General features: G+C 55.3%; 1 protein-coding gene across 1 annotated transcript in view; it reads right to left on the bottom strand.

Annotated features, from left to right (window-relative positions):
• The window catches only part of LOC140192353 (uncharacterized), a gene marked incomplete at its 3' end in the record, with an annotated part of 59,466 nt that extends 48,126 nt beyond the window's left edge, over positions 1-11,340 (bottom strand). Inside the window, exons 1-5 of the mRNA XM_072250001.1 lie at positions 11,144-11,340; positions 7,495-7,770; positions 6,496-6,567; positions 5,887-6,156; positions 4,186-4,290 (exon numbers count right to left, since the gene is read on the bottom strand). Coding sequence (XP_072106102.1) covers positions 4,186-4,290; positions 5,887-6,156; positions 6,496-6,567; positions 7,495-7,770; positions 11,144-11,231 — 811 coding nt within the window. The remainder of the gene's footprint in view (positions 1-4,185; positions 4,291-5,886; positions 6,157-6,495; positions 6,568-7,494; positions 7,771-11,143) is intronic.
• Positions 11,341-12,238: the final 898 nt, after the last annotated feature.

The following is a 12,238-nucleotide window of genomic DNA, read 5'->3' as shown; positions in this document are numbered from 1 at the left end:
GCCGAGTCATTTGGAACCATTTATTGTAGGATTTCATCTTAAGAAGCTTATCACAAAAGTATAACAAACTCAGTGAGAAGAGGCTAAATGAGTGACCTAGGTTCATGCAAAACTCAAAAGTTTCAGGGAAAAGGCACAGGTAAACTTTTTTTTTTGCTGTCCTGAATTCAGTGTAGGCAGGACGGCAGGTAAGCTGGTTGAATGCTGCACCTGTAAGATGTGGGATTTCGGGGTACCCTGATCACTACATCTGTAAGAAGTGCATCTGGCCTCAGCACCTGACTGACCAGGTTAGGGAACTGGAGCTGGAGCTGAATGTACTCAGGACCATTTGCGAGGCTGAAAACCCCAGAAGTAAGAGATGTTAAATGCATTTTTATTTTACATCTGATATTTACTCTGGGGACGCACACAGAGTCTATGGAAGTGAGGTGATGGACTGTGTACTGTCTTGAAGCAGATGAGGGTGGATAAATCCCCAGGGCCCGACGAAGTGTTCCCTCGAAGCCTGCGAGAGGCAAGTGCAGGAAGTGCAGGGACCCTAGCAGAGATATTTAAAACATCCTTAACCAGGGCTGAGGTGCTGGAGGATTGCAGGATAGCCAATGTTGTTTCGCTGTTTAAGATATTCTCAAAGAATAAGCTGTGAAATTATAAACCCGTGAGACTGACATTAGTTGTGTGTACGTTATTCTAAGGAAATGGATACAATAATAATAACTAATATCCAGAATGAGGGGGTCACAGTTTGAGGGTAAAGGGGAAGCCTTTTAGGACCGAGATGAGGAAAAACTTCTTCACACAGAGAGTGGTGAATCTGTGGAATTCTCTGTCACGAAACAGTTGAGGACCAGTTGACTTGGCTATATTTAAGAGGGAGTTAGATATGGCCCTTGTGGCTAAAGGGATCAGGGGGTATGGAGAGAAGGCTGGTACAGGGTTCTGAGTTGGATGATCAGCCATGATCAAACTGAATGGTGGTGCAGGCTTGAAGGGCCGAATGGCCTACTCCTGCACCTATTTTCTATGTTTCTATGTTTCTATCCGTAGAGCACATTTTATACAGATCATGTAGTTCAAAGTGCTTTGCAATGGGATAAAAATACAACTATGAAATGTTACATACAGTTCTGGTCACTCCACTATAGGGAGGATGCTAACGCTTTGGAGGAGGTGTGGGAGAGGTTTACCAGGACGCTGGCTGGTTCAGAGGACGTGTGTTATATCGAGAAGTTCGACAAAGTTGGGATGTTTTCTCTGGAGCATCAGGGGCTGATGGGAGATCTGACAGAGGCTCATAAGATTATGAGAGACACAGATAGAGTGGACAGGGAGTATATTTCTCCCAGGGTTGACATGTCTAACACCAGAGGGCATGCATTGAAGGTGAGAGGGGGTAGGTTCAAAGGGGAAGTGGGGGGAAGGTTTCTACACAGAGTGTTGAGTGCTGGGAATGGAGTGCCTGGGACAGAGGCAGATACATCAGGGACTTTTAAGAGACATTTAGATACCCACATGAATGTGAGGAAAATGGAAGGATAGGGACGTTGTGTAGGCAGAAGAGATTAATTTAGTTGGCCATTTGATTAACAATTTAATTGGTTCAGTACAACATTGTAGGCTGAATGGCCGCTTGCCTGTGCTATATGTTCTATGAACTCAGCAGGTCAGGCAGCATCTATAAAGGGGGAAAACTGAAACTTGGACTGTTTAATCCTCTCCATAGATGCTGCCTGACATATTGAGTGACCTGTCCCGGGCCCATCACACGGAAGCAATCGCAAAGCAGGCACACCAGCATCTTTACTTCCTGAGGAGATTAAGCAGGTTTGTCTTGTCAGTAAACACTCGAACAAACTTCTACAGATGTACTGCTGGGAGTGTCCTGACTTGCCTCGGAACGAAAGAAGCTGCAGAGAGTGCTGGACTTAGCCTGATACATCACGGGCACATCCCGCCCCACCATCACTAGTCCCCACAGGAGGGGCTGCCTCAGGAAGGCAACGCCCACCATCAAAATCCCCAGCATCCGGACCACACCCGCTTCCCGGACCTCCCTTCGGGCAGGAGGTACAGAAGCCTGACGTCCCACACCACCAGGTTCAGGAACAGTGACTTCCCTTCAACCGTTCGGTTCTTGAACCAACAACACAATCCGAATCACTGTCTCAGTACAGAAACATCTTGACCACCTTGTGCTACAATGGAGTTTTGCTTTCGTTGTAATTACGTTCTTTCTTGTAAAAGTTGTGTGTTAATTGATGCTTGTTTCCTGTGAATGTTGTGTATCTGACGCTGTGTGTCTACAACGCAAGTTGTCTGTTGCGTTTGTACGCGTGGACCCGTGCATCCGACAATGAACGGTTCTCCACGGGTGGTGCGTCTGCGTCCTCGTTCTCGGGCTCACAGCCCAGCCTGACGCTTCAGTATCTCCTGGTGAGGCCTGGAAGACCTTTTGGGGTGCAGCCCTGTGGGTGACCCGGTTCCTCACAGGCGAAAGGTGACCTCTGTACTCGAGTGATTTCCCCCCCCCCCCCTCGATGGAAGGTGAGAGCCTGTCGGTCCTCGAGTTGGGGGACTCGGAGAAGCGTAGCATCGGACCAGAACATCGAAACAGCGAGCTGCCGCTTTCCCGCACCTCTCCCTCCCTTGCTAGTGAGAGAGAGCCTGTCTGAGATACCAAAGTGTTGGGTTATGGATTTCGGATTCACTCCAGATCAGGGTCTCCTGGGGGGCTTTTCCACTGCTTGTATGGTGGGGGAGTGCGTCGGTGCTCTTGCTGGAGCAAGTGGGGAGAGGGGGCTTTTCTGAATGACGTTTCTGTCATTCAGACTTTGGCATTTTCCTGCTTTGTGGATGTCTGTGAAGAGTAAGAATTTCAAGTCTCTCTCTATCTGTCTCTCCCCTCTCCCTCCTTCCCACTTCTCTCTCCTCTTGCCCAAACCTTCTCCCCTTCCTCTCTTTCCATTTTCCTACAACCCTCTCCCCCACTCTCTGTCTCTCTCTGTGCTTTCCTCCCTCCCACTTCTTCCTGTGACCCCCAATTCCTAATTGAATTGAATTCACTTTATTCCTTACATTCTTCATATACACGAGGAGTAAAACTCTTCATGTTACGTCTCTGTCTGAATGTGCAATTTATCATAAATAGAATGTACTTGGGAGGGTCTTAACAACTTGTGTGAAGATAGTTCACTCCCAGCCTGTCTCCATCCCCTCCTATTCTCTCCCTCCCCAACCCCATCTGCCCTTTCCCCTTCTATCCCTTACCCCCTCCCACAGACCTGTTCATCTGTGTGTGTGTGTGTGTGAGAGAGAGAGAGAGAGAGAGAGAAAGAGGGAGGGAGGGAGGGAGAGGGAAGCGGGGGAGGATCAGGGTCAAGGAAATGTGTCCTAGGGAGAGGATGGGGACTGGAATGTAGAGAGAGCTGGGGAGGGGTGCAACAGAAAGCGACGGGGTAAGAAAGAAACAGAGGGTGACAGAGAAAGGAGATGGAAAGAGGGGAGTGACAGTGAAAAGGAGGTAGGAAGAAGTGGGAGGGAGGAAAGCACAGAGAGAGACAGAGAGTGGGGCAGAGGGTTGCAGGAAGATGGAAAGAGAGGAAGGGGAGGTAGGGGTTGGGCAAGAGGAGAGAGACTGGGAAGGAGAGAGAGGGGAGAGACAGATAGAGAGAGAGTGAGAAAGGTGGGGGAAAGGGGGGAAGTGAGAAAAGGAGAAAGAGAGAGACAGAAGCGAGGGAGAGAGGGACTGAGTCGGGAAGAGAGTGAGGACGAGAGAGGAGAGGGGGAGAGAGAGAATTAAACAGTGAGGGGGTGAGCAGGTCTGTGGGAGGGGGTAAGGGATAGAAGGGGAAAGGGCAGATGGGGTTGGGGAGGGAGAGAATAGGAGGGGATGGAGACAGGCTGGGAGTGAACTATCTTCACACAAGTTGTTAAGACCCTCCCAAGTACATTCTATTTATGATAAATTGCACATTTAGACAGAGACATAACGTGAAGAGTTTTACTCCTCGTGTATATGAAGAATGTAAGGACTAAAGTCAATTCAGTTAGGAACTGGGGGTGAGGGAGGGGCCCTGGAGACATAGGTAGGATGCCAAACCAGCCGGAAGAGCTCGGGGGTGGGAGGAGGGGTTGGGGGTAGGAGCAGGCGGGGGTAAGAATTTGTCGTCTTCGATACTTAACTGCGACGGATAGTGAAGGACAGGGTGACACACAAGGCGTAGACACACACTGTCAGGAAGACCGTGGTCAGAGGAATCCACAAGCTCAGTGGGAAGTCCAGGATATCTGTGGGCAGAGGCAGAGATCAGCACTCGGAAACGGAGAGTGGTGCGGGCAGAGGGGGTGATGGAGACTGGGAGGGGGGTAGGGAAGGAGTGATGGAGATGGAGATGGGTGTAGGGAAGAGAGGGAGTGTCAGAGACGGGGAGGGGTGCAGGGGAGGGAGAGGGTGACAGAGACGGGGGGTGTTGGGGAGGAAGAGAGTGATGGAGACGGGGGGTGTTGGGGAGGGTGGGTGACAGTGACGGGGAGGGGTATAGGGGAGGAAGAGGGTGACGGAGACGGGGGGCTGTTAGGGAGGAAGAGGGTGACGGAGACGGGGGGGATGTTGGGGAGGGTGGGTGACGGAGACGGGGAGGGGTATAGGGGAGGAAGAGGGTGATGGAGACGGGGGGGTGTTGGGGAGGGTGGGTGACAGAGACGGGGAGGGGTATAGGGGAGGAAGAGGGTGACGGAGACGGGGGGGCGTTGGGGAGGGTGGGTGACAGAGACGGAGGGGGGTGTTGGGGAGGGTGGGTGACAGAGACGGGGAGCGGTATAGGGGAGGAAGAGGGTGACGGAGATGGGGGGGTGTTGGGGAGGGTGGGTGACGGAGACGGGGAGGGGTATAGGGGAGGAAGAGGGTGACGGAGACGGGGGTGCGTTGGGGAGGGTGGGTGACAGAGACGGGGAGGGGTATAGGGGAGGAAGAGGGTGACGGAGACGGGGGTGCGTTGGGGAGGGTGGGTGACGGAGACGGGGGGGGCGTTGGGGAGGGTGGGTGACAGAGACGGGGAGGGGTATAGGGGAGGAAGAGGGTGACGGAGACGGGGGTGCGTTGGGGAGGGTGGGTGACGGAGACGGGGGGGGCGTTGGGGAGGGTGGGTGACAGAGACGGGGAGGGGTATAGGGGAGGAAGAGGGTGACGGAGACGGGGGTGCGTTGGGGAGGGTGGGTGACAGAGACGGGGAGGGGTATAGGGGAGGAAGAGGGTGACGGAGACGGGGGTGCGTTGGGGAGGGTGGGTGACGGAGACGGGGGGGCGTTGGGGAGGGTGGGTGACAGAGACGGGGAGGGGTATAGGGGAGGAAGAGGGTGACGGAGACGGGGGTGCGTTGGGGAGGGTGGGTGACAGAGACGGGGAGGGGTATAGGGGAGGAAGAGGGTGACGGAGACGGGGGTGCGTTGGGGAGGGTGGGTGACGGAGACAGGGGGGCGTTGGGGAGGGTGGGTGACAGAGACGGGGAGGGGTATAGGGGAGGAAGAGGGTGACGGAGACGGGGGGGTGTTGGGGAGGGTGGGTGACAGAGACGGGGAGGGGTGTTGGAGAGGGTGGGTGATGGAGACAGGGAGGGGTATAGGGGAGGAAGAGGGTGACGGAGACGGGGGTGCGTTGGGGAGGGTGGGTGACGGAGACAGGGGGGCGTTGGGGAGGGTGGGTGACAGAGATGGGGAGGGGTATAGGGGAGGAAGAGGGTGACGGAGACGTGGGGGGATGTTGGGGAGGGCAAGGATCACGCGGGTGGGAAGCAGTGCAGTAGAGAGTGGGTTTTATAAGGAGGGAGAGTGGTGACAGAGATGGGGAGAGGACTATAACGAGGTTTACGGAGATAGGCAGACTACCTGATCCCTGGACGAGATCCACACTATATTTGAGACCATCAGGACTGCAGACGTAGTAGCCGGATTGCTGCAGGCGGAGGATGAGGAGGGGCCAGTCCCTGCTGAGTCGCAGACCATATCCTGGATGCAGGTTCACCCTGCCGAAGATCGATGAGCAGCGCTGTTTACCGGGCTCCATCCTTCGGTGTAACCAGCGGAACGGAGGTTTGGCGGCCTGAGGGCAGCTGAGGACGGCTGTGTCTCCGAGAGAGAGGCAGCTGTTCCGAGAGACTGGAGGCAAAGAGAACCACTAATGGGTAGAGGGTAGAGTGACAGAGGGAGAGATCTGGGAGGGGGAGGGTGGTACAGAGACAGATGAGTGAGAGCAGTGATGAGGAAGGGGTTGGAGAAGGAACATGATGAGGAGAGATGGAAGAGAAGAGAGGAGCGGAGGGAGGAGAGGGGGAGAACGGGGAGAAAGGGGGAGAGAGAAAGAGGAGAGAGTCAAGGGATGAGAGAGGCAGACAGGAGGGGACGTAGGACTGAGGTGGGAGAGAATGCATTTTCCCAACCCCGTAGATACAAAGACAGGTCCCGTACAGAACTAGACAGCGCAGTGCCACAGATTACCGTTTACTAGCCGAAGTTCGAACCCCTCACAGGTCCAAGATATATTAGTTCCCTCTGAAAGTCCAAAATCACCTGCTGGAGACAGAGAGCTGGTGAAGGTTTTGCTAACGGCCTGTATCCTGGGAGTGTGTGATGGGACGGTGTGGAGGGAGATTCACTCTGTGTCTGACCCCGGGAGTGTGTGATGGGACGGTGTGAAGGGAGTTTCACTCTGTGTCTGACCCCGGGAGTGTGTGATGGCACAGTGTGGAGGGAGTTTCACTCTGTGTCTGATTCTGGGAGTGTGTGATGGGATGCTGTGGAGGGAGTTTCACTCTGTGCCTGACCCTGGGAGTGTGTGATGGGACGGTGTGGAGGGAGATTCACTCTGTGTCTGACCCCAGGAGTGTGTGATGGGATGATGTGGAGGGAGCTTCTCTCTGTGTCTGACCCCGGGAGTGTGTGATGGCACAGTGTGGAGGGAGATTCACTCTGTGTCTGACCCCGGGAGTGTGTGATGGGACGGTGTGGAGGGAGCTTCTCTCTGTGTCTGACCCCGGGAGTGTGTGATGGCACAGTGTGGAGGGAGATTCACTCTGTGTCTGACCCCGGGAGTGTGTGATGGGACGGTGTGGAGGGAGATTCACTCTATGTCTGACCCCAGGAGTGTGTGATGGGACGGTGTGGAGGGAGTTTCACTCTGCGTCTGATTCCAGGAGTGTGTGATGGGACGGTGTGGAGGGAGATTCACTCTGTGTCTGACCCCGGGAGTGTGTGATGGGACGGTGTGGAGGGAGATTCACTCTGTGTCTGACCCCGGGAGTGTGTGATGGGACGGTGTGGAGGGAGCTTCTCTCTGTGTCTGACCCAGGGCATTGTGTGTGTGTGTGTGTGTGTGTGTGTGTGTGTGTGTGTGTGTGTGTGTGTGTGTGTGTGTGTGTGTGTGTGTGTGTGTGTGTGTGTGTGTGTGTGTGTGTGTGTGTGTGTTGTGACAGACAAGATATAGTCGGACGGACTTACTGTGGTTCTGGATGCACACCAAAGTGGCCCACATGCTCCCATTCCCGGCGACACACAGGTAGCCCCCAGCGTCGTCCAAGGACACGTTGTGAAGCAGGAGGTAAAGGACATCATCATAGATCAGGGTTACCTGCTTGCCAGGCAACTCCCCCTTGCCCACATCCACAGATGCCAGCTGGTGGACAACGCCCTGCAGAGTACGGCTCCAGTTCACCTGCTGCGGCGTTCGGGATACGTTTCCTTCTCTAAGGCACGGCAGCTCCACCGTGCTTCCCACTGTTGGTGGATGGAGGGAGGTATTTGGGTGAACAGAACAGTAGATCACATTCCAGGCCCTTCAGCACATGGTGCTGTGCTGTCCTTTTAAACTACTCCACAATCAATCTAACCACATAGCCGTCTGTCCTCCTTTCATCCACGTGCCTATCTGGGAGTCTCTTACACATCCCTAATGTTTCTGCACACCCAGCACCAGCCCTGGCAGGGCCTTCCACACACCCACCAGTCTCTGTGTAAGAAAATCTACCGCTGGCATCCCCCCTACAAATCGCTGGAGGACCTCAGCAGAGGTCAGGCAATATCTACAGAAATGAATGGGCAGTAGACATTTCGGGCCAAGACCTTTCACCCGGTTCCGACAAAATGTCAACTGTTTATTCATTTCCATAGATGCTGACTGACCTGCTGAGTTCCTCCAGCGTTTTGCCTGTGTGACTCTGGACTTCCAGCACCTGCAGCATCTCTTGTGTTTCCGACATTCCCCTTATACTATCCTCCAATTGTGCCCCTTCAGATTTGATAGGACCATGTGCACAGACCTTTACTCTGTGTCTGACCCCGGGAGTGTGTGATGGGATGGTGCGGAGGGAGTATCACTCTGTGTCTGACCCCGGGAGTGTGTGATGGGACGGTGTGGAGGGAGATTCACTCTGTGTCTGACCCCGGGAGTGTGTGATGGGACGGTGCGGAGGCAGATTCACTCTGTGTCTGACCCCGGGAGTGTGTGATGGGACGGTGTGGAGGGAGATTCACTCTGTGTCTGACCCCGGGAGTGTGTGATGGGACGGTGTGGAGGGAGATTCACTCTGTGTCTGACCCCGGGAGGGTATGATGGGACGGTGTGGAGGGAGATTCACTCTGTGTCTGACCCCGGGAGTGTGTGATGGGACGGTGTGGAGGGTGTTTCACTCTGTGTCTGACCCCGGGAGTGTGTGATGGGACGGTGTGGAGGGAGCTTCACTGTGTCTGACCCCGGGAGTGTGTGATGGGACGGTGTGGAGGGAGATTCACTCTGTGTCTGACCCCGGGAGTGTGTGATGGGACAGTGTGGAGGGAGATTCACTCTGTGTCTGACCCCGGGAGTGTGTGATGGGACAGTGTGGAGGGTGTTTCACTCTGTGTCTGACCCCGGGAGTGTGTGATGGGACGGTGTGGAGGGTGTTTCACTCTGTGTCTGACCCCGGGAGTGTGTGATGGGACAGTGTGGAGGGTGTTTCACTCTGTGTCTGACCCCGGGAGTGTGTGATGGGAGGGTGTGGAGGGTGTTTCACTCTGTGTCTGACCCCGGGAGTGTGTGATGGGAGGGTGTGGAGGGTGTTTCACTCTGTGTCTGACCCCGGGAGTGTGTGATGGGAGGGTGTGGAGGGTGTTTCACTCTGTGTCTGACCCCGGGAGTGTGTGATGGGAGGGTGTGTACCTGCCTCAGCCACTTCCTCTGGCAGCTCGTTCTTTCCCCTCTCACTTTAAACCTGTTCCCTCTGGTTCTAGATTCCCCAACGCTGGGGGAAAAGACTGTGCACATTCACCCTGTCCGTACCCCTCGTGGTTTTATACACCTCTGTAAGGTCACCCTTTAGTCTCCTACACTCCAGGGAATAAAGTCCCAGCCTGCCCAACCTCTCTCCATAACTCAGTCCCTCGAGCCCCATCAATATCCTCATCAATCTCCTCTGCATCTCTCCAGCTTCACGGTATCTTCCCGATAGAAGGGCGACCAAAACTGAACACAATAGCCCAAGTGCGGCCTCACCAACGTCTTGTACAACTGTAACGTGACCTCCCAACTCCTGACCTGTAATGTGACCTCCCAACTGCTGACCTGTAACGTGACCTCCCAACTGCTGACCTGTAACGTGACCTCCCAACTCCTGACCTGTAATGTGACCTCCCAACTCCTGACCCGTAACGTGACCTCCCAACTCCTGACCTGTAACGTGACCTCCCAACTGCTGACCTGTAACGTGACCTCCCAACTCCTGACCTGTAACGTGACCTCCCAACTCCTGACCCGTAACGTGACCTCCCAACTGCTGACCTGTAACGTGACCTCCCAACTGCTGACCTGTAACGTGACCTCCCAACTCCTGACCTGTAATGTGACCTCCCAACTCCGGACCTGTAACATGACCTCCCAACTGCTGACCCGTAACGTGACCTCCCAACTGCTGACCTCAGTGCCCTTCAGACGAAGGCCAGGGTGCCAAATGCCTTTCTCACCGTCCTGTCCAGCTGTGACGCCACTTCCAGTGAACCACGTACCTGAACCGCTCTGTTCCTCCACCCTACAGCACTCCTCAGGGCCCTGCTGTCCGCTGAAAGCCCGGCCCTGGCCCAAAATGCAACACCTTGTCATTCCCCTTCCCTCTCTCTGACAGTACTCCTCCTCTCCCTCTTCTCTGTCTCTCTTTCTGTCTCTTTTCCCTTCCCTCTCTCGATCCCCACCCCCTCTCTGTCATGGTCCCACTTCACACCTCTCTCCCCCACTCCCTATCCCACTGCCTCTCTCCCTGCTTCTCTATTTCCTCACCTCTCCACTTCTTCCCAATCTCCCACCCTCTCTCTGCCTCTCCACCACTATCTTTCCCAAACTCTCTCTCTACCCCTCTGCCTGTCTCTGACATATTCTCTCTTTCTGCATCTCTATCTCCCTTCCCTCCCTGTCCCCTCTGCCCAATTCTCTCTCTCCACCACAGCCTGCCATTACACTACTCTACTCCCACCTCTCTCTCTCTTTTCCTCTCTCCTCAACCTTCCCCCACCCCTTTCCTGTTCCCCCCCTCCCCATCTCTCTGCTCTCCTCAACCCTCTCTCTGCATTCCACTCTCATCCCCACCCCTTCCCTGTTCCCCCTCTCACCCTGTTTCTATGCGACCCCTCAACACTCCTTCCTTCCCTTTTTCTCTGCTGCCTTCCTTCTCTCTCTCTGCCACGGTATTCCCTACTCTCAGGTCGCCCCTTTCAGCCCCACTTTCCTCACTCTCTGTACCCCCATGTCTCTCTCTTTTCCCCTTGCCCCACTTCCCACTTTCCACACCTCTCTCTCCCCTTCCTCTTCACCCACACACTCTCTCCTCATCATACTGTGCCCACTTCTCCCCCCTCGTTCTCTTCCCCTTCCCTTTCTCTCACACCCTCCTCTCTCCTCCCCCTCTCATCAGCCCCCCATTCACCTCTGCCTCCTCCACTCTCTCCCATTCCCGCTTCCCCATTCCACTCCCTCTCCTTCCCTTCCCCTTCTCCCCCCACTGCTCTCCCCTCCACTCACTTCCTCTCCACCTCTCGTTGACCCTGCACCCCCTCTCGCCCCTTCTCCCTTGAGGGAGCCAGCCCTTTGGCCCCACACCTGCTCCCCGGAATCTCCCTCCTTTACCTCGGCCCAAGATCTGGTTCTTTGAGGCCAGGACAGAGCAGAGCAGGAAGAGCAGACAAGCCCCAAGAGGGGGAGCATCGCAAGGCATGGTGGATCGAGCCAACCAGGAGAAGATCAGCAGGACTTCATTTCGGGAGCCATAGGATTCTGATCTCGGAGAGGGGAGTGTCGGAGATACAGATATGCACAGAAGACTTAGCAGAGTCTGCAGAGAGCTCCTTCCGCTCAGCATCCCCTCTGGGGAATATCTGCTTCCTCCCTGAACATACAACACACACCCCCACCACACCCAATACCAGACAGCCCTCTCTCACCGAAGGTCCCTCCACAGCGTCCCATCACACACTCCTGGGGTCAGACACAGAGTGAAGCTCCCTCCACACCATCCCATCACACACTCCCGGGGTCAGACACAGAGTGACACTGTCCCATCACACACTCCCGGGGTCAGACACACAGTGACACTGTCCCATCACACACTCCCGGGGTCAGACACAGAGTGAATCTCCCTCCACACCATCCCATCACACACTCCCGGGGTCAGACACAGAGCGAAACTCCCTCCACACCGTCCCGTCACACACTCCCGGGGTCAGACACAGAGTGAATCTCCCTCCACACCGTCCCATCGCACACTCCCGGGGTCAGACACAGAGTGAAGCTCCCTCCACACTGTCGCCTCACACACTCCCGGGGTCAGACACAGAGTGAATCTCCCTCCACACCGTCCCATCACACACTCCCGGGGTCAGACACAGAGTGAAGCTCCCTCCGCACCGTCCCATCACACACTCCCGGGGTCAGACACAGAGTGAATCTCCCTCCACACCGTCCCATCACACACTCCCGGGGTCAGACACAGAGTGAATCTCCCTCCACACCGTCCCATCACACACTCCCGGGGTCAGACACAGAGTGAATCTCCCTCCACACCGTCCCATCACACACTCCCGGGGTCAGACACAGAGTGAATCTCCCTCCACACCGTCCCATCACACACTCCCGAGGTCAGACACAGAGTGAATCTCCCTCCACACCGTCCCATCACACACTCCCGGGGTCAGACACAGAGTGAATCTCCCTCCACACCGTCCC

Source organism: Mobula birostris, unplaced genomic scaffold (genome assembly GCF_030028105.1).
Source record: "Mobula birostris isolate sMobBir1 unplaced genomic scaffold, sMobBir1.hap1 scaffold_1175, whole genome shotgun sequence".
NCBI classification, from domain to species: domain Eukaryota; kingdom Metazoa; phylum Chordata; class Chondrichthyes; order Myliobatiformes; family Myliobatidae; genus Mobula; species Mobula birostris.
This window is presented reverse-complemented; position numbering and strand designations above follow the sequence as displayed.